This window comes from Carassius auratus, chromosome 14 (assembly GCF_003368295.1).
Source record: "Carassius auratus strain Wakin chromosome 14, ASM336829v1, whole genome shotgun sequence".
Lineage (NCBI taxonomy): Eukaryota > Metazoa > Chordata > Actinopteri > Cypriniformes > Cyprinidae > Carassius > Carassius auratus.
Window position 1 is genome coordinate 29,319,283 of NC_039256.1, and position 21,679 is coordinate 29,340,961.

A 21,679-nucleotide genomic window follows, 5' to 3' on the forward strand; every position below is an offset into this window, starting at 1 on the left:
TCTGTTTCTATCTAACTGTCTGTCTATCATCCCTCCATCTATCTATCTGTTTCTATCTATCAATCCATCCATCTGTTTCTATCTATCTATCTGTCTGTCTGTCTATCTATCATCCATCCAGCTTTCAACTGTATTTTATGACACTTAGGCCCTGTCTTAACATAAGGGGTATGAATCTGTTACTTTTATTTGCTAAATTTAGTTTAATAAATGTAAACGTGGGGGAATAAGTCTGTTTTAAAGGCAGAAATTCACTAATACATAAAAAGTATATTAGAAAAAAAAAGAAAGCTGTAAAATGTAAATATGGAAATTAAACTAATTTGTAATAAATTAGCATTGCATATTTATTTTTATGTAAAAATACGTATATTTTTTATAAAAAATATAATTTGTATAATTGAAATTATATATTTATAATGTATTTATTAACCTACATATTTACCTATAATACATTTACCTTTATTTATTTATTTGGTTTGATTCTCTCAATGTAAAGCTGTATATATTTAAAAACTAATGAAAAAAAATATTTCTTTGAAAACGAAAGGACCTATTCTTGGAAACGAACAAACTTGTCTGGTCGGATTGATGTATTTGTCTTTGATTGAAGGACGTTTCTAAAGCTTTTATTTTGAAAGCGAAACTCTGACGGTTCAGCTTCACTAAATCAACACTCACCGGAAGTGAGGTGGCCTTTCTCGAGAGCAAGCGAAAAATAAACACGTAACCGTCGAGCGGCTTCGACTACGAGAGATTAGAAGCGACACGATTGGTTTAGATGGAAGAATAGACACAGTTATTAGAAGCAGAACTCAACACAGGCATCTCTCTAAAGCAGAAACAGCGGATTCCTGCGACTGAAGGTGAGACACACTTCGTGTCATATCAGTCCACTCCCGACTTCATACTTCATCAACATATGCTGGGTTATTAAAACATGCTGTGACGGATTTAATTAGTGTTTACTTTCTGTATGGAAACGTTAGATTAATTACAGCTGTCATACTGTCTTTCGTATCCTTCTGGTGCTGCTTTCAAACTGTAACGTTATCTGTAGCCAACCATTTAACAGACAAAATGTATAGATAATACAGTGTAAAACAAACTTTATTTAGCTCTCAGTAATGTGTATGATAGGTCTAGGTATTAAATGCATATGCATAGTGTAATCTTGGTCATTACTTTCACTTCAGTTTACTGGAAATGTCTTTCCCAAACATGTAAATAAACAGCATTATTTTTTCCCCCCAGCATATTAATGGTGTTATAATACTGTCCTGTCAGCATTATATTTGGGTGTCATGAAATCTTTTTGCCTCCATCATTGATTCCCTCTTAGCTGTGATAAATTCACTGTAAACAACAGCTTCACAGGGCTTATTGCTTTTATAAAACGGTTATTCCATATGCGTAGTAAGCTTTAACATAATAAAACAGAGCCAATAAAGTCTAATGATATCAATAAAAAAACTAAAACAATGTGGTTCCTTAGGAACAGTTGTGGTTCCGACACAGTGGTTGCAGAGCAACACGCCGAAGTAAACATTGATGTATGTTTGTAGTGTCATGTAACTCTGTTTTATGTTTGTTCTCTCTCTCTTCTGTAGTTGAAGATGGTGCGAGCCGCTCTGGTGACAGCCACCAGTTTGGTGCTGACTGGTGCAGTGGTGGCTCATGCATACTTCCTCAAGCACCAGTTCTACCCCACTGTGGTGTACCTCACTAAAAGCAGCCCTAGCATGGCAGTAAGTTATTACATCAGTTTATTAAATGTCAGACCTTTATGGGAAGGCACTGTAAACTTTGTGATTTTTACTTGTCTACTATTTCTCTGGCAGGTTTTATACATTCAGGCTTTCGTTTTGGTTTTCCTTTTGGGGAAATTAATGCGGAAAGTTTTTTTTGGGCAACTGAGAGCTGCTGAAATGGAGGTTGGTGACTACATTTGCAATGTGTGTGGAAAGACAGAATTTGTTTTGTCTCTCATTTGTATATTGTTTATGTTTTCAGCATCTGATTGAACGCTCCTGGTATGCGGTGACCGAGACCTGTTTGGCATTTACAGTATTCAGGGATGATTTCTCTCCACGCTTTGTGGCCCTGTTCACTTTGCTGCTTTTCCTCAAGTGCTTCCACTGGCTGGCTGAAGACAGGGTGGACTTTGTGAGTGAACACTGAGATTGTGAAAAAAAAAGATTTTATAGATTTCTTTTTAATCATAAATATTTAATCTATTGTTTTTGAATACAATGTTTCATATTTTATTATTAGATAATTGAGAGGTTGCATCTCATTTGGAGAAAATAGTATTTATTACAGTTTGTATCTGTATTTAAATTTTATATATATATATATATATATATATATATATATTAAATTTATTAATTTAGCAGACACTTTTATCCAAAGCGACTTTCAAATGAGGACAATGGAAGCAATCGAAATCAACAAAATAGCAATTATATACAAGTGCTATTATGCTACATAAACTCTCAGTTAATTTAACACAGCTAATTTATTATTTTATTATATATATATATATATTAGAGGGAGAGTGAGATGACATTTTATATCTATTTCATTAGAAAATTAATTAATTTGTAAAATATATTTTCATATTTTATTTTTATTTGTGAGCATTGAGAGGTTACGTCTAATCTGTTAAAAATTTAACTTTATTTATTTTTTTAAAGGTTTTCATTGTTTATTTTATTTTTAGATGGAAAGGAGTCCAAATATCTCATGGGTCTTCCACTTTAGAGTTCTCTGTGAGTAATTTCAGCCTGTGTTCTGCAGGCTCTCTTACTTCCCTTTTACATATGAAACTACTTTGCTAACTCATTTTTTGGACATGCAAATTTTTGAGCTGCACCTGTATCTTGAATTGAATGCCATTTGACTTCAGACTGCACTCATGGTTGTGGTTATTGCATCACTAATGTTCTTGTCTCTCTGCTGCAGCTCTGATGGTGTTGCTGGCAGTGTTGGACTTTCTGTTTGTCAATCATGCGTGTCACAGCATTATAACAAGAGGAGCTTCAGTGCAGCTGGTTTTTGGATTTGAGGTGAGCAGCATTTTTTATTTTTTTTTAATTTGAGTGAGATCCTGCAAAATACATTTCATTAATGAAAGGTCCTTAACATTATTGCATATCCCATAAGAAGTGCAGTATGTCATCTGTCATGTTAGCAGTTGAGTATGCAATTCTGTCTTTCAGTATGCAATTCTGATGACTGTGGTCCTCACCACCTTCATCAAGTACACCTTACATACAGTTGATCTGCAGAGTGAGAATCCGTGGGACAATAAGGCCGTCTACATGCTCTACACAGAGCTCTTTACAGGTACATCCTATAGAGCCAGAGCTTGGATGGTTGTGTTTCCATATTGCCTATTCACAGATTGACTGATGATACATTTATCCTTCAGGTTTCATCAAGGTGCTTCTGTATATGGCGTTCATGACCATAATGATCAAAGTGCACACCTTCCCTCTGTTTGCCATTCGACCCATGTATCTCGCATTGAGGTGAGTGATAAACCATCAGGTGTTGTGTCAACAAATAGAACAGTTTGTCTTATGCAATATGTTTGTCTTTCCAGGCAATTCAAGAAGGCAGTGACAGACGCCATCATGTCTCGACGAGCCATTCGTAATATGAATACTCTGTGAGTATCTCTTTGAAGTCGTTTCAAATATCTTTTACGTATTTTTTTTTTTTATGAATATAGTGCAATTTAATGATTACTATTTTTTTTAAATTAGTAATTCGTTTTTTAGTGTAATATTTTTTTTTTGTATTTAATAATTCGCTTTTACAGTTAAAAAAAAAAATATATACTCCATCTCTGAAATAATCAGCAATATCTTTTAATGCCCAAGTGTTATAGTTTGAATTATTATTATTATTATTATTATTATTATTATTTTATTTATTATTTTTTTTAACAATGCAGTGTAATTTTTTTTGTATTCATTTCTTTATTTTTATTTATTTTTTTCAGTTTATATTTGTTTAGAACAAATAGTGGTTACAGTTTTTTTTTTTTTTTTTTAAGGTGTCCTTATTACAATGTAATTATATTTAAGCACTGAGTGATAATAATTAACTATATGTACTTACTATATGATTAGGGTTTGGCTTAAAGATATTTCACTTGCATGTAATTATGCATAATTAGGGCCCGAGCACCGAGGTGCGAGGACCCTCTTGTATCTGCTTTGTTTTTTATTATTATTATTCTTCTTCTTCTTCTTCTTCTTCTTCTCCCGAATGAATCGCATTTTTGAGGGCTTTAACATGCTCAAAAAGTCATGAAACTTTGCACACGCGTCAAACCTGGTGAAAATTTTCGTCTGATATAGGATTCAGAAGAGGGTGTGGCAAAATGGCTCGACAGCGCCACCTATACCAAGAAAATCAACAGCCTTCCAGCTATGTTTCACGTACATGCACGAAAATTGGCACACATATGTAACACACCAATACCTACAAAAAAGACTCTTGGAGCGAAATTCTAAACCCAACAGGAAGTCGGTTATTTTTAATATTATGAGCATATTTTGTGTAATTTTGGTCATTTCCATGTGTTGTATTTTAACGAACTCCTCCTAGAGAGTTCTTCAAATCAACACCAAATTTGGTATGCCTAATCTAAAGGCCTTTGCGATGTTAAATTGCGAAGATCCTGACTTTTCGTTGAAGGGCGTGTCTGTGGCGGCCTGGCGAATTTCGATAATTCGCCATGAAAAATGAAGTTGCTATAACTCACACATACAATGACCAATCTGCCCCAAACTTCACATGTTTGATGAGACTCCGAACCTGAACAGATTGACATGCCCATATTCAGTTATAGTCATAGCGCCACCTATTGGCAACAGGAAGTGACATATTTTAAGCTGCGACGAACTACTCCTAGAAATTTTATGACATCAATGTCTTTTTTGTGGTCAGTCTAATCTAAAGGCCTGTGCGATGTTCAGTTGTGAAGATCTTGAGTTTTCGTTAAAAGGCTTGTTCATGCCGCCGCGACGAAGTTCGATGTCTCGCCATGCGAATAAAAGATGTTATAACTCAGGCATAAGATGTCCGATCTTCCCCAAACTTCACATGTGTGATAAGAGTCCTGGCCTGAACACATCTGAAGGCCAATATTCCACCGGGTGTGGCAAAATGGCTCGATAGCGCCACCTATACACTTTCAACAGAGTGCGCCTCGAGCTATGTTTCACGTACATGTAAAAAAATCGGTATACACATGTAACACAGCAATACCTACAAAAAAGTCTCTTGGCACGAAATCCGAATCCCAACAGGAAGTCGGTTATTTAGAATTTTCTCTGCAAAATTGGCGTTGTTTTTGCCATTTTCAAGGGTTGTACTTTAACGAACTCCTCCTAGAGATTTATTCAGATCAACAACAAACTTGGTCAGTGTAATCTTAAGCACTTTGCGATGTTAAATTGCGAAGATCTTGAGGTTTCGTTAAAGGGCGTGTCCATGGCGGCCTGACAAATTTCAAAGTGTCGCCATGAAAAAGGAAGTTGCTGTAACTCAGACATACAATGTCCAATCTGCCCCAAACTTCACATGTTGGATAAGACTCTTGACCTGAACAGATCTACATGCCCACATTCAGTTATAGTCATAGCGCCACCTGTTGGCAACAGGAAGTGACATATTTTACACTGTGACAGACTATTTCTAGAAATTTTATGACATCAATGTCTTTTTTGTGATCAGTCTAATCTAAAGACCTGTGTGATGTTTAGTTGTGAAGATCTTGAGTTTTTGTTAAAAGGCGTGTCCATGGCGCCGTGACGAAGTTCGATGTCTCGCCATGGGAATAAAAGATGTTATAACTCAGGCATAAAATGTCCGATCTTCCCCAAGCTTCACGTGTGTGATAAGGGTCCTGGCCTGAACATATATGAAGGCAAATATTCCATTGGGTGTGGCAAAATGGCTCGATAGCGCCACCTATACACTTTCAACGGAGTGCATATGCACTTTCAACGGAGTGTGCATCGAGCTATGTTTCACGTACATGTACAAAAATCAGTACACACATGTAACACACCAATACCTACAAAAAAGTCTCTTGGTACGAAATCCGAATCCCAACAGGAAGTCAGTTATTTAGAATTTTCTCTGCAAAATTGGTGTTGTTTTTGCCATTTTCAGGGGTTGTACTTTAACTAACTCCTCCTAGAGATTTATTCAGATCTTCACCAAACTTGGTCAGTGTAATCTAAAGGCCTTTGCATTGTTAAATTGCGAAGATCTTGAGGTTTCGTTAAAGGACGTGTCCATGGCGGCCTGACAAATTTTGATATATTGCGATGAAAAGGAAGTTGCTGTAACTCAGACATACAATGTCCAATCTGCGCCAAACTTCACATGTTAGTTAAGACTTCTGCCCTTAACAGATCAACATGCCCATATTCAGTTATAGTAATAGCGCCACCTGCTGGCAACAGGAAGTGACATGTTTTAGGCTGCGACAAACTACTCCTATAATTTTTTTGAGATTAACATATATTTTGTGGTCAGTCTAATCTAAAGGCCTGTGCAATGTTAACTTTTGGAGATCTTGAGTTTTTGTTAAAGGGTGTTTCCATGGCGCCATGACAAAATTTGATGTCTTGCCACAGCAAGAGAAGTTGTTGTAACTCAAGCATAAAATGTTCAATCTTCCCCAAACTTCACATGTTTGATAAAAGTCCTGGCCTGAACACATCTGAAGGCCAATATTCCATTATAATGATAGCGCCACCTGCTGGCAACAGGAAGATTGGCACATATATGGGATATACTTTGATATATTCAACTTATATTTAGGACATTAAATGCATATTTCTCAACGTTCACCTTTTTACTAAAGCCACACGATTGCTGTGAGCCCGGGTGCGAGGGCCCGTTCATCGCTGCTTGCAGCTTTAATTGTTACTGTAATAGCAAGTACATGTAATGTGTAACAAGGAAACCTTAAAATAATGTTACCAAAATTGTATTTGTTTATTTTATTGTGTAATTTTTTTATTCTTAATATTGGGCGATGATTATTATTGGTAGTCTTTTCTTTTTCAATTTTAAAATTATTTTTTTAAGTAGAATTTCATTAAAGTTTTTTTATTTATTTATTTGTATTTATTTTTTACAGTTTAATTCTTTCAACGTTTTTATCAGTTTCTATTGTATATTTCATGTTTTTAATATGTTAAGTATATGTTTTAGTAATATTTTAAACTCTTTATCACTGTCTGCCATGCTTTGTTCCAGCTATCCAGATGCCACCCCTGAAGACTTGCAAGCCACTGATAATGTGTGCATCATTTGCAGAGAAGAGATGGTGACTGGAGCCAAGAAACTGCCGTGCAACCACATCTTTCACTCAAGGTTCACTCCCTCTGTTTATGGAAAAAAATCGGTCTCTTTGGTTTTAGTGTCAACATACATATTCTGAATAGTTTGTTTTTCTCGTTGTAGTTGCCTTCGCTCATGGTTCCAGAGACAGCAGACGTGTCCGACGTGTCGTATGGATGTCCTCCGAGCATCCCAGCCGAACCAGACTCCAGCTCCTGCACAAGCACCTGCCCCAGCCGCTCCTGCTAATGCCCCTGTACCTCCACCTGTCAATGGTAAAAACACCAAGACCAGGCCGATCAAAGCTGCTGATATTTGGCTGTTTGTGCAACGTAAACCATGCTTTCTTTTCTGTGCAGTCGCTCCAGGTATGATGCCTCAGTTTCCTCCGGGTCTGTTTCCCTTTTGGGGTCCCTTCCCAGGCGCGCCTCCTCCTCCTCCTGCTGCTCCAGGTGCACAGGCAGCTACTGACGCACCACAGACCAGCGCCGCTGCAACACAGGCACAGGGAGCAGGTCAGCAGCTCTTATCTGTTCTGCCTCACTGTGAACAGCTAGAATACTCATGAATCAGATCGTAAATTTCACGTTGTGTGATGTAGAATCAGGAGCCAGCAGCTCGACCCAGCCGAATGCAGACAGCGCCTCTGCTGCTCCTGGAGCAATGCCTGGATTCCCCTTCTCCATGCCTCCACCTTTCCCATCAGCTCCGTGGCTGCCGATGCCTCCTCCTCCACCCTTTAGTACGTTACAGCAGTCAGATCGCAGCATTATAATAATGTCAGAAATTAAAGCTAGACAAATTAATAACACACAAAAATAGGCTATTGGAAATATAGGTTTCATTTTATAATACTTGATTTTTTTAATACCTGTAAAGATCACGATCTAAAGTCCCATCACTGTCCAACACGATTATTCACATTTGCTAAGAAATGTCTTCTGGTATTTCTGTTGAATCTGAAAATAGTGCTTGTTTTAAAACTTTGTTTTAACTAGAAGTGTTATTATATTCCATTTAGTTAATTAATTAAATTAATTAATAATTCTATGCAACAATTGTTATTGTTGGGGAAAAAAAAAATGTTAGCCTGAATGCACTGTAAGTCGCTTTGGATAAAAGCGTCTGCTAAATGCAAAAATTATTAATTATTAAAATTATAATGCGATAAATCGCATCCAAAATAAAAAAATGGGTTTGCATAGTATATGTATTTATGCTTTGTATATTTGTTATGTGTATATATAAATACACACACATGCATGGATATATTTAAGAAAAATGTTATATATTAAATATTTTTATAAGTTATATGAATATAAATGTAGATGTAAATATTTTCAAAGTATGTGTGAGTATTTATATAAACATACAAAGAGCACACATATACATTATGCAAACAAAAACTTTTCTTTTGTATGAGATTAATCGCCATGAATCGTTTGACAGCACTAAATATCATACATCATTGAAAAATGATATATTGGAGTAATCTGGGACCCGTGTTTTATTAGTGTCATCGATGCCGCCGCCTCCATCGACTCTGTCCACCATGTCCGAGGCCGAGCTCAGGGAACTGGAGCAGGAGGGCAGGCGAGGTTTGGAAGCCAGGTTGCAGTGCCTTCACAACATCCACACACTGCTGGATGCCGCCATGCTCAACATTCACCACTACCTCAGCACGGTGGCTACGTTAAGGTATGCAAACATGAAGTGTGATTAAAAAGTGGCACATCCAGTTCCCACTTCTGAAATCCCCATATTTTCTTTCTTTTTCACTTTCTGTTTAGTCCTCCAAGATCAGATAACAATCCTGGTGAGACGAGTGCATCAGTGAATGCAGAGTCCTCTTCCTCCACGGGTAACACGGAAACTCCCAGTCAGGAGAACGAGGCTCCGAGCGGTGAGTAGATTGATGCCACAACTTCTCGAATGACTCGCCTAATATGTGTGCATGCGTGTTTGTGACTTTAGTGTCACATGATTGTTCAGAAGTCATTCTTGTATGCAGTTTGCTGGATAAGAATCTTATTATAATAAATGTTGAAAATAGTTGTGCTGCTTAATATTTCTATAGAAACCATGATTCATTATCTTTCAAAATAAAAAGATATATATATTAATCATGTTAATATCATTGAGTCTTCGTATTTTCTTGCTCCATAGATGGATCCGTCAATGGAGCTACAGGCTTTTCTCTACCAGACTCAACCACAGGAGTGGATAAAGACAGGAAGGAGGAAGATGAAGAGGATGAGGGTGAGCCAAATGCTGCTGAGTTGAGACGACGTCGTCTGCGTAAACTGGAGACCACTAATACTCCTGACCACTGATGATGTGATGCATTTAAATCCTGAATCGACTTCTGTCAGTAGAAATGCTTTTTATGGACTCTTGGGCACTTGGCATGTTGATGTCAGATTATCTGAGGAAGCTTCAAGAGTTCTTAGATTTTCATTTAAATGAGGCACATCAAGCACTTCCCGCTGTGTGGAGGATTATTCACGTGTACAGAAGATGCCATGGGAAACCATGCGTGACAGTCTGCTGTGACGTCTGACTCGAGTATTGCTGAGACTTTCCTCTGAATGTTATTTCTGTCTTTCAGAGGAACACGTCTGTTGAATTCTTGTGTGCCCTTAAAATTTGATGTTTTCCCATTCTTTGTGCATTTTCATTATTTCTAGCTCTACATCATAGATTCTTTTCCTATATCAACTTTGGTTGTGGCTGAAAGATATCCATGAACCAAATATCTACATTAACCTACTGTACATAATGTATAAAGTATTTTAATAGGAGGATCTGTACATACTGCACAATAAATTGTTCAAAACAGACATTGTCTTGATAGTTTATCAACTATACACTTTAGGGTCAGTATGCTTTTTTAAATATATATATACACACACACACATTTATTTAGTAAGACATTTTACAAAAGATTTCTTATTTCATATAAATGCTTTTCTTTTGAATCCTGAATAAACAATGTTTCAGTTTCCACAAAATAATAATTATTATTATTATTGTGGAAACTGATACTTTGATAATGTTTCTTGAGTAGTAAATCAGCATATTAGACTGATTTCTAAAGGATCATGTGACACTGAAGAGTAATGGTGCGTAAAATTCAACTTTGATCACAGGAATAAATTAGAAATAGAAAATTATTCTAAATTGCAGAAATATTTCACAATATTGTATATATATATATATATATGCATCCTTGATGAGAATAAGAGACTTATTTTAAAAGATTTAATCATACCTACCCTAAACTGTAAAGTAAAAAAATAAATGTACTTCTAATAAACATTAACCTAAAAAAAAAAAACTATATATATATATTGGATTAGCTTTTTATTTTACTTTTTTTTTCTGAAACCCTAATGAGACAAACTCTGAATGTGCAACATATATATAAATGCCAAATTACAAACTAAACTGTTTAAATTAGTTTTTTATTAAAATACATAGTCAAATTTCAGCACACGGTTAGATCCAAAATTATTGCTTTCTTATGCACCATTTACAATGGAAGGTCATCATCCCACACACAAATAACATCTGTTAATACATTTCAAGGATACTCTTATAAATGAAGAAAAGACAAATGTGGTAATAACTCCTCCTTATAGAAAAAAATCATCAGCTGGTCCCTTTTTTTATCACAAGCATCTAGTCTATTGTGGTCTGCTTTAAAAAGTCAAGGTGCAACTTCAGAAGTACAGATGCTTCTGTTGAAGAATAGTGCAAATGAACCTATTGAGCTCCTCAGGAAGAGGTAATGCTGTGCTATTGCCTGAGAATGTCAGAGAGGATCTCTACAGCTTTGCATAGCGGTCAGGTCTGTGGAGTGGAGTAGAGAGAGTGGTGCTGGTTGCTCTGCGGAGTCCGGTTGAAGAGGAGTGGAGTCGTCTCACTGGATCCAAACCAGCTGTTGGTGCAGAGGATTGGTTATATCATAACTGATCCCACAAGTGGTTTTAATGTTAAATATCTGAGCTGTCATAAAGCCTGACACCTGCTACTGTGACTCCAGAGAGAACCCGTGTCGTCATCATTTCCACGAGGGTCGTCAAAGAAATATGAGCGTGAGCCTCGTGTGTTGAACATCGCTGGGCTGCAGTTCTGAAATAAACAAAGCAAACAGCTCCAAAAAAAATACACCCAAATATTTTAAACGGTAGTGTGTTAACAAACTAAAATCACATGTAACAGCCATGGAAAAATGCACAATCAGCAAACCTTTTCTTGAGGAGGCTGGCGAACCCTGAAGATGAGAATGAGCAGGCTGGTAGGAAGCAGCTCCCAAATGAAGAGAACCGCTCCGAAGATAATATAACCTCTGTCTCCGAGCTCACTCTGAAGGTCAGCCTTCGAAAACAACAGCGAGCATCACAAACCGACTGACGACAGGAACAACCTTTTCATCAGCAACCAATGAAGTGCAACTGCCCACCTGATCAGAGATGTTGTACCAGTCAAAGTCAAAGGCCTCGACTTTATGATTCTGAAACAAAAACAGCACAGCAAGATTGTAGCATGCCCTGCTAGAGAAGAGCAAGATGACACCTGCCCCCAGCACCGCAGTCCGACAAAGCCCCTGCAAGCAGAAGATGAAATAAATAGCTGCAAATAATCTTTTTGGTATTTGGTAGAATTCGAATCCCATAATATTCCCAGTGTCCTGGTGAGAAACTCTTTTTGTCTGAATCAGTTAGTCATTAGTTCTAAATAAGTATGTTGGTGGATTTTGATGAGAAAGGACAACAGGAGATGGACTTTTTCACTGAAGGAAGTGAAAAATATGGTTTATAAACTCAGAAAGACACAGCTTTTCACTTTACAAGATGATAACTGGTGGACTGGAATACTATGGATTATTGTGAGGTTTTTATCAGCTGTTTGGACTCTCTGTTCACACCCATCCACTGCAGAGCTTTAGAGGATTGGATACTACTTATTTAAGCACATGCCAAGTATGTACCTTACTACGTAGATAAGGAGTGGTAGGGTGCGAGGATCGAGTTAAGAGGAGCAGAGACGTGGCCAGACACACGGCTTCCAGAATGAACAGCAGGTCATTAACCAGCACTCGAACCAGAACCAGCCTCCAAGTATTGTCTCCAGCTCCACCGGAAGAGCCATGCTGTCCGAGGCTTGCGCAAACTATATTGACACACAGGAAGATGACGCTCATGCTGGCATACACCCACCGAGCTGCCCGTCTAGAAATCAAAGTTGACACACAAACACATTATGGCTTTTAAAACACACAATCATTAAGATGCTAATATTGCAATCCACTCACAGTCCTTTCCTGGGCTCAACTCTGAACAGGCTTCGAACTTTGAGCAGCTCCTGTCAAAATGAAACATTGTTATTAAGGGAGGGGATTGATTTCTCAACTACATGAAAACATGCTCTTATGAATCTTTCTTTAGGAGTCGTCTTACCTGAGTGAAGTAAATGTTGAAGAGGCTCAGGGTGAAGAATTGTAAGCACACTGGGAAGCAGTAAAAAAGCCAGTAGACTGGAGCGGGCAGGAGGTTGGCCGCAAGGGCATTACGAAAATAAAAGGAGAAGAGCGTTGTGCGAAGCGCTGCCCAGAACAGGCAAAGAAAAAGAAAAATACTTTGGTAACTCCAGCGCTTGTGCCGGTAGAGTAACAGCAGCCAAAGCTGAACATATACGATTAAAAACAGACTCCCATAAAGACAAGTGTAAAGAACCGTGACCCCCAGCTCTACTGAAGGGGCCACGGCTGGTTTCATAGGGGAAGGTGGAACTGGAATGTGCATTATGATGATAGATGTACAAAAAAAAATAAAAATAATAATAATATCAAAATTATAAAAAACAATGCATAGACCAAAGTTTTAAAATAAAATAAAACAAAACTGGTGCAAAAAGCCAAGATTAATAATATTAAGAAAAAGGACAAACAAATATGTTCAGGCAAGCGTGGATTATCATTGGTTTAGTGTTCTATCTACAGTCTCTTATGACGAGGCCAGGATCAAACACTTATCAGAATTCGCCGCTTCTGTGACGAGCACCTGTGAGAGAAAAATGAAAGTATTAAATGGAGCTGAAGAAAACACAGCCAAGCTTTACACAAAAACATCTCAAAACATTCACAATGATATCAATAACACAATCTCCCTAATCGAAAACAAACGCATGTTTTGTCTGAAAGCAGTTTTGACAGCTAGACTATGTTTATTCGTTAGACCTGATATAACGTTACATCTACCGGATAGATTGTACCGCACAAACTATAATATTTTTTAACTGTTTAACTAAATCGTACAGTCAAACATTTGTATTAAACTCACTTTAGAGACTGATATAAAGTACGTTAGCTATCTGAATGGCTAACCTTACTAGATTAAGTTTATGTTTACCAAGGCTTTGGTATAAATATGCGACACACATTTTTAAAAAATGCTACTAAATTAAATCCAGCGTTACCTTACCAATCACCAAGACCGTGTAATCGACGTAACAAATCCGATAAATCCTTTCCTTCATCACTAAAGTCAATGCGCTGCGTTTTCAAACGAACTAATCGCTGTTGGCGACATCTAGCGGTGAATACTGGTAAAGCAAAAAAACGTAAAAAAGGCGTCTTCCTCTTCCTGTGAGATCACGCCCCCACACGCTTCCTTCTTAAAATTTTACACGTGCAAAAGAATTTTTAAAATAACAATGTTTTAAAATAAGTACAAAGAGGAACAGAGAGAGTCCCGCCATCTAGAAAATCGATGGCTTTATTTAGTGTGCGGGCTTTGTGGGCGTGGTTTGTCGGAAACCTGGGCGTGGTTTACAACGCACCGGGCGTGGTTTGCAGTCTTGCCTATCATGAAAAAACGCCCATTGCTTTACCGCGCTGTACTGAGAAGAACAGGAAACGGCGGTTATTTCAATTTTACACCATCCATAACCGTCGCGTCAACTGTCATTTCTATCTGTCATCATCATATAAACGTTACTTCATTACACGAACTGACGGAGAATCAAAAATCTGGTTCAATTAACAACTTTATAGATCACAAATGCAATCCACTGTATCAGATAAGCTCATCGTTTAATAACTTTGTTATGTTTCGTGTTATATTTTTTAGCAGCGTGTACATATTGACAGGCTGTGAGTCACAAGTGGTTTGTAAGGTAACCATTGACTAACTCATAGCGTGTTAGTAGGCGAGTCTCTCTCTCTCTCTCTCTCTCTCTCTCTCTCTCTCTCTCTCTCTCTCTCTCTCCTCTCTCTCTCTCTTTCTTTATTATACCGCTGTAGTTCTGCAGCCACGTCGCGGACACAGACAGCATTGCTCTTACAAACCTTATCGTCTTCACCTGCAGCTGCCCAAAACAGGACCGACAACAACCGTCTCTCCTCGTACAGTTCGTCAGACAGCGTATTTACACATTTTTATGTTAAAAATAGTTACTCGTCACGGATAAATCGAGAGTAGGTCTCCGCTGTGGTCATGGTGAGTATAGCCTGCTTGCTAACTTATGTCTCAAACTCGCTGACTAAGTGTTAAAAAAAGGATACAAACAGTTTTCTTTAGCGTTTAAGCATCGCAGTTTGTTGTACAGTTTGTTAGGCAAACGTTTTTTTCAGTAATTACTACTTATTTACTATCTATCTATCTATCTATCTATCTATCTATCTATCTATCTATCTACAGTCCTTGCCCTTTAAATACAATACAAATGATAATAACATACATGTATTTGTTCCAAAATATAGTGTATATACAAACAACAAATTACATTTACACATACACCTATATATATATATATATATATATATATATATATATATATATATATATACTACCTTCAGATTTTGTACACTAAATACATTCTGTACCAAAGTGTAAATATTATGCATAAATTACATATACATTACATATGTGTATATACACCCATTATATAATGTTTTTGCATTCAACTAATGCTATAGGAACCAGAGGATGTACATTTCAGGTCAGCAGAACATTTGATAGATGAGGAAGAGAACAAAAAAGCAGCATTCGGGAGGAAGGAGGATGGAGAGAAGCACCGTAAAGCAGGTAGACCACCGTTGACCCGCATCCCTACCTTTCAAAGCTCTGTGGGCCGCAAGCGACTCACTGTCCAGACTGCAGAGTCATCACCGAAGACGGATGGATCTACCCAGCAGGGCCAGAAAGAGAGAGTTGGCTCTACAGAGGCTGGAAGAGTGAAAATGTCAGGATCTGGAGGGATAGAAACAGCACTGCCCGTCCCATCGGCTCGTTTACACACAAGCCTCGCTGATGTTCTCTCTCAAGGTGATATCTCGGGTCACGCCTCCTCTGTTTCAGCTCCGAAAGTAAATCAATCTCTTGATCAAACGCCTGAGATTACCAAAGACTCTGATCAAGTTGATATGTCTCTAAAGCGACCCCCGCTCAGGAATGTCAATGAAGCCTCTGATGTCGTTGTAGAGCCAAGCAGAGAAACCATCTCAGAAGATGAGCAGATGTCGGCGCAGGATGCCATCGTAGAGGATCTGAGCTCATGCTCTTCTGTTGATCAGCGTGAGGCATCTGATCAAGCTTGTGAAGATACTTTAAGAGATGATTGTGATAATGGAAGTGCAGCCCAATCACACTGGACAGAAGAAAATCGTGTCACGGGGAATGATGAGAAATGTGAGGAATGTGTTCCAGATAAGGATGATGGATCCATACTTAGTGGTCAAGATGAAACTACTAAGATCCCGAAACCTTCAGATAGTAAAAAATGCTTTAAAGAAACACAGCAAGGATGCAAAACTGCCAATACTACTCAGACAAAACATGCCGAGACGAAAAGGTGTACACCCTCCAAGGTGAGGTGAACCATATTTCGTAACATGCAACGTACAAAATTAATGGCGTTTGCTAAAGCAAGAGTACTATTATTGTTGGTACTAAGGGTTAGGGATTTTAGCACACAAAAGTAAACTTCATCAAGCACTGTTTTGTCGAGGAGAGATGTGTTATTATTGTTTTAAGTGAACAGACATACAATTTTCTCCTGGTGGAAAATAAAAATGATTTTTTTTTTAATCTCTTGTATTTACATAAAAAAATAAAAGAAATCACACTGCAAAAAAAAAAATAATAATAATTTTTCTCATAATTTATCTTGATTTCTTATAAATATAATAGATACATTTAATTGAGAAACAAAATTATGAGATAAGTCTTGTTTTCCGACAAAATGTATCAAAATAAATGTTACTTTATCTTTATTTATTTATTTTTGCTTAACACAAAAAAAAATGGAATAAGAAAAATAATCTTGTTTTCCCTTTTAAATTAAGTAAATTATTTACCCCATCATACCTAAGGTTTTTTTCTTTATTTAGCCGTAAACTTTCACAATTTTAATACATTTTTCAGAAGAAAAACATTCATCACAGTCATTGAGATAATTTTATTGGTCAAAACAAATAAGTAAGAAAGTAAAATACTGCAGTAAAAGTTATATATACAGTCCAGAATGTTTTTCTCTGCTCTGATTTGTCCTCTTTGATTTGCATACTTATGCAAAGTGTTTAAACTAGTTGCTTTGACAAGTATTTGTTTCGCCATCAAATCCACAACAGAAGAGGATATGTGAAATTAAACAGCCACAAGACAGTCATTTCATTGCTAACAGACATATACATGCAGTATATGTTGCTGGAAAGATGTTTGCATGAGTATAAAGAAAGTCTTCAATTTATTATCACTGATTTTCTATTGTTTTAGCAGACAAAAGGAAGGAGCTTTTCCCTTTTCTGTCTCTTGCCCACCATTCTTCTCCTTTTGGGTGGATTTGCATCACATGTCTGGCAGTATGGAGTCCCTAAATCTGTGTCACACCTGATGACACAACTAGAGCTGCACTGGTTGGAAAGTTTCTGGATGCCTCAAGAGACATGCATATCTGACTGTAGGTGAGGAAACAGCTCCTTTTCATATTTTTAAATATATAAATGGCAAGTTTGAGATGTTAATGTGTTTCTAAACTCTCCTTATCAGGCTTACTCTTGTTGAAAGTGTCCCTGAGGGCCTCATCTTCCCTTCCGGCTCGCCACACCTGCCGAGCATTTCAGACACTTGGATGAATCTACTAAACAAAGCAAACCGCTCTGTCCACATTGGTGCTTTCTATTTCACCCTCCAAGATTCAGATTTAGGCCTTACGGAGCCCTCTTCTGTGCTGGTACATTGTATTGTGGACATTCTACCAACTCTGAAGGCTCTAGAACATTTGTTACCTGCAGGATAATATTAATTTTGATTATATGAGGCATTCAATTTAAATCTTTTTTTATAGGGCAAAAAAGTGTTTAATCGGCTTAAGCAGCTGGAACCAAAAGGAGTGAAGTTGAAGATCGCTGTTAACGCCCCTCAGCCATACATTGCAGACACAGACGAACTGGAAGCAACAGGTACAACAGCATGCCTACTGCACACGCAGCGCGTGAAAATGCATACACTGAGAATGGTGAAGGGTTTGGAATGGATGTTATGCAGCTTTTTTTCCTTTAGTTTTCTTGCTTTGTGCTTTCTCTCAGGGGCTGAGGTCAGGGGAGTTGACTTGCAGAGCATCACTGGAGGCATTTTGCACACCAAACTATGGGTTGTGGATAAGAAACACATGTATTTAGGGAGTGCAAACATGGATTGGCGTTCCCTTACCCAGGTACGTCTAATTCAAGCAACATTGTGTCATTATCTGACTGGACAAATCTTGTCGGTTGACATGCAAATATGCATGGTCAATGCGCATGCATGCCTTTGACGTGTAAATGTGATTTTTATTATTATTTTTATTTTTTATATATTTATTTATTTTATTAATTATCCAGTGCAATTTATTAGACTGCATTGTCAAAATGGCTATTAACCCAAGTAATAAATTTTTGAAAATATACATGCATATACAGTTATATAATTTTTTCTAATAGGTGAAAGAGGTTGGTGTTTCTGTGGAAGACTGCAGCTGTCTGGCACAGGACGCCTCACGGATATTTGATGTGTACTGGGACGTCGGAGCTCAGAAGAATGGATCTCTTCCTCCTTTCTGGCCGGGCCGTTTCTCCGCCCTCTCCAGTTCTAAGTACCCATTAGCTGTTAAATTCAACGGTGTCCCTGCACGTGTCTATTTGTCTGTGAGTTATGTTTCTCTCACAAGTTGACTTCATTTGTTTGGTCTGATTTTTGTTAACCACATTCATAATATGTTTTCATTGCATGTTTTGTAATCATTTTATTCAAATTGTTCACATTTCCACTTATTCTCTGGCTCATTTTCATTTATTCCATGTGTGTGTTTTTCATTTAATGTATTGTGTAGATAAATGTGGTTTTTTGTCTTTTACCACCTTTTTCACTATAGAAAAACATTGCATGGTCAATATATAAGGCCTATAACATCTTGTTCATTTTCATTCATTTCTAAATGTGATGCATGCTGTTTTTAGCGTGTGCAGAAATGTGTTCTAAATATAACATGAGGGTTTTTGACTTGTTCTTGTAGAGTTCTCCTCCTCTGTTATCAGCACATGGCCGTTCTGACGATCTCTCAAGCATCCTGTCAGTAATCGCTGATGCTGAGCGCTTCATCTATGTGTCTGTGATGGATTACCTTCCCATGTCCCAGTTCACGGAGCCCATTCGGTAATCTTTACCATTTAATATCGAGTCAGGGTTATTATAGGGTTATTATAATTAACTAAAACTAAAAGCTTAAAAAACTTTTACTTTTGTACTTTATTTTAGTTACTTGATGTACTAAAATAACTAAAACTAAATCAAAAATGTATTAAATTATATAGAGATTTTAAAAATGGACAAAACACAACTGTGTGTTGTCACAAAGTGACAAAAAAAATTAACTGAAATTAAACTAAAAATAGAAAATACAACAATAAAACCTTAATTTATTTAACAAGTTTAAACAGCATGTGAAATATTATTGTTCATGTGTATATATGTTTTCAGTGGTTTACTATGTTTTGATGTACTAAGATAACTAAAACTAAAATGGAAAAAACAAGAATAAAACTATATAGGCATTTAAAAAAACCCGAAATATATATATTTTAGCAATACAAAAAAACAAAGAGGGGGTAATTTTGAAAATTCAGTACATTTGCATTTGGAAGATCATTGTGATGTTTTCGATGAATTTGATTGACTTGTCTTTAGGTTTTGGCCTGTCATCGACTCGGCCCTCCGGGAGGCAGCTTGCACGAGAGGTGTCGAAGTGAAGCTGCTGGTCAGTTGTTGGAGTCATTCTCCTGGTGCCATGTTTGTTTTCCTCCAGTCTTTATCGGTCCTCAACAAGCCCCCTCTGAGCTGCAAAATTCATGCTGTACGTTTTTGTAAGCTCTTTACATCTTCTAAGTGTATTGTTTTTCATCCAGCCTTCACTGGTTGTGATTTAATGTTTAAAACATTTAATTTCACAGAAAGTTTTTGAGGTGCCCTCGACACAAGAGCAGCAGAGGATCCCGTTTGCACGTGTTAACCATGCCAAGTACATGGTGACTGATCGAGTTGTTTACATTGGTACGTTCACTGTTTCCTCTCGACATTTCACAGCATGATCTCACTTGCATGCTTCTCCATATTCCAGCAACCTGACGGCAGGTTTGGCGCTGCATAGTAAAAACCCTGCCAACAGAAACAGTCGATGTTTACATTTACAATTGAATTTCAAAAGAGCGAATGTCAGTTTCGTAATCCTGCTATGACTGACTGATTGTTACATTGTGATTTACAGGAACTTCCAACTGGTCTGAGAATTACTTCACCCAGACGGCCGGGGTTGGGCTTGTCGTGAATCAGACTGGTTCTGAAGTAGGGCAGGGCCAGCAAACCATTCAGAGCAAGATGAAGGACGTTTTCCAGAGGGATTGGCATTCAGAATACGCTCAAACCCTCACTGATGTTCACGCGGAGCACTGCAGCGGAAAAAATCTTACATAATAAACCACGCTCTTTATTTGTCGTGTTGCTATGCACACAATGATTAAAAAAATAAAAACATCAGATGCCAAAAACTCAAAACCCTGGGGCATTCCTGCCTACTGATAATTTATTTATGATGGATGTATTTGCTAAAAGGATGCTGTGCATTTTTAATGTTTGTTATAAAAATGGCATATACTAATTCTTCTTCTTTTTATTTTTCAAGTGCATTTATTGTATATTTGCATTATGTGACATTTGCCAGAATAAGGACAAGGTCCTTGAGCAAGCACTGATCTCTGATGTTGAACTGGTTGAACATGCATGTAAATGAAGTATCATTATAATAGGTGTCTTGGCTTTAATGACTGTAATGTTTGTTCTCAAATTAAACTGCCTTTTCAGTAAGAAAATGCTTGTGCGCTGATGTTTTAATATTCATCTAGATTTATTTATTTTTTGTTTACTTTTCATGGATTAAACTGTTTACTGCATCTTTTACCATATATATATATATTTGGTAAACGGTGCAATAAACAGTTTAAACCATGAAAAGTAAACTATATATATATATATATATATATATACACACACATACATATGTGTGTGTGTGTGTTTAACCACGTTTAATACATATATGCTAAAACAATATTTTTTTTAATATATATATATATATATATATATATATATATATATAGTTTTAGTATATATGTATTAAACGTGGTTAAACACACTATATATATATATATATATAGTTTTTATATATATATATATATGTATATATATATATATAGTTTACTTTTCATGTTTTAAACTGTTTATATATATATATATATATATATATATATATATATATATAGTAAAAAGTGCGATAAACAGTTTAAAACATGAAAAGTAAACTATATATTTATATATATATATATATATATATATATATATATATATATATATATATATATATATATATATATAAACTATAAACTATATATACATAGTGTGTTTAACCACGTTTAATACATATATACTAAAACTATATATATATATATATATATATATATATAGTTATATACACATATGTGTGTGTGTTTAACCACGTTTAATACATATATGCTAAAACACACACACACACACACACACACACACACACACACACACACACACACACACACATATATATATATATATATATATATATATATATATTATCAGGTGACAGATAATTTATGACATTTTAAACAAAAAGACGAAGTTACGAAATCATATAAATTGTCTCACATTAATGTGTACATGTGACATTTTATTATTAATCATAT

At 36.6% G+C, this 21,679-nt stretch overlaps 3 protein-coding genes across 6 annotated transcripts; 2 read left to right on the forward strand and 1 right to left on the reverse strand.

Moving 5' to 3' along the window:
- The first annotated feature begins 667 nt into the window (after nt 1–667).
- LOC113114254 (E3 ubiquitin-protein ligase synoviolin-like) lies at nt 668–10,214 on the forward strand. The gene is made up of 16 exons (XM_026281124.1): nt 668–866; nt 1,611–1,748; nt 1,842–1,934; nt 2,014–2,166; nt 2,723–2,771; nt 2,965–3,068; nt 3,222–3,348; nt 3,434–3,533; nt 3,608–3,673; nt 7,291–7,407; nt 7,498–7,649; nt 7,734–7,889; nt 7,976–8,116; nt 8,889–9,072; nt 9,165–9,277; nt 9,541–10,214. Exons 2-16 carry the CDS (start codon nt 1,617–1,619, stop codon nt 9,705–9,707), a joined length of 1,854 nt encoding a protein of 617 aa, XP_026136909.1. The 5' UTR covers nt 668–866; nt 1,611–1,616; the 3' UTR covers nt 9,708–10,214.
- A 606-nt stretch (nt 10,215–10,820) lies between these two features.
- On the reverse strand, nt 10,821–15,629 carry LOC113114256 (integral membrane protein GPR137-like). Of its 3 annotated transcripts, none has more exons than XM_026281127.1 (8): nt 15,493–15,629; nt 12,837–13,439; nt 12,692–12,741; nt 12,368–12,608; nt 11,840–11,983; nt 11,626–11,754; nt 11,402–11,508; nt 10,821–11,314 (listed from the first exon to the last, which is right to left on the reverse strand). In XM_026281127.1, exons 2-8 carry the CDS (start codon nt 13,179–13,181, stop codon nt 11,221–11,223), a joined length of 1,110 nt encoding a protein of 369 aa, XP_026136912.1. In that variant the 5' UTR covers nt 13,182–13,439; nt 15,493–15,629; the 3' UTR covers nt 10,821–11,220. The 3 variants fall into 3 exon arrangements, with proteins under 3 accessions (XP_026136912.1, XP_026136913.1, XP_026136915.1); XM_026281128.1 differs by lacking the exon at nt 15,493–15,629 and adding an exon at nt 13,855–13,987; XM_026281130.1 differs by lacking the exon at nt 15,493–15,629 and adding an exon at nt 13,860–13,944.
- Nucleotides 14,157–20,779, forward strand: LOC113114253 (phospholipase D3-like). 2 transcript variants are annotated; one of them, XM_026281122.1, is made up of 11 exons: nt 14,157–14,876; nt 15,356–16,246; nt 17,154–17,341; nt 17,427–17,610; nt 17,725–17,839; nt 17,966–18,093; nt 18,359–18,562; nt 18,931–19,070; nt 19,602–19,767; nt 19,865–19,964; nt 20,179–20,779. In XM_026281122.1, exons 1-11 carry the CDS (start codon nt 14,874–14,876, stop codon nt 20,382–20,384), a joined length of 2,325 nt encoding a protein of 774 aa, XP_026136907.1. In that variant the 5' UTR covers nt 14,157–14,873; the 3' UTR covers nt 20,385–20,779. The 2 variants fall into 2 exon arrangements, with proteins under 2 accessions (XP_026136907.1, XP_026136908.1); XM_026281123.1 differs by having other exon boundaries at nt 17,157–17,341.
- Nucleotides 20,780–21,679: the final 900 nt, after the last annotated feature.

Coding starts and splice junctions, on each gene's coding strand:
- LOC113114254 (XM_026281124.1), top strand. CDS start 1,617: ATGGTGCGAGCCGCTCTGGTGACAGCCACCAGTTTGGTGCTGACTGGT. Junction 7,408..7,497: donor AACCACATCTTTCACTCAAG/GTTCACTCCCTC, acceptor TTCTCGTTGTAG/TTGCCTTCGCTCATGGTTCC. Junction 9,073..9,164: donor AGCACGGTGGCTACGTTAAG/GTATGCAAACAT, acceptor CTTTCTGTTTAG/TCCTCCAAGATCAGATAACA.
- LOC113114256 (XM_026281127.1), bottom strand. CDS start 13,181: ATGCACATTCCAGTTCCACCTTCCCCTATGAAACCAGCCGTGGCCCCT. Junction 12,742..12,836: donor TCAACATTTACTTCACTCAG/GTAAGACGACTC, acceptor TCATTTTGACAG/GAGCTGCTCAAAGTTCGAAG. Junction 12,609..12,691: donor GTTGAGCCCAGGAAAGGACT/GTGAGTGGATTG, acceptor TTTGATTTCTAG/ACGGGCAGCTCGGTGGGTGT.
- LOC113114253 (XM_026281122.1), top strand. Junction 17,611..17,724: donor CGGAGCCCTCTTCTGTGCTG/GTACATTGTATT, acceptor CTTTTTTTATAG/GGCAAAAAAGTGTTTAATCG. Junction 18,563..18,930: donor CTGCACGTGTCTATTTGTCT/GTGAGTTATGTT, acceptor TTGTTCTTGTAG/AGTTCTCCTCCTCTGTTATC.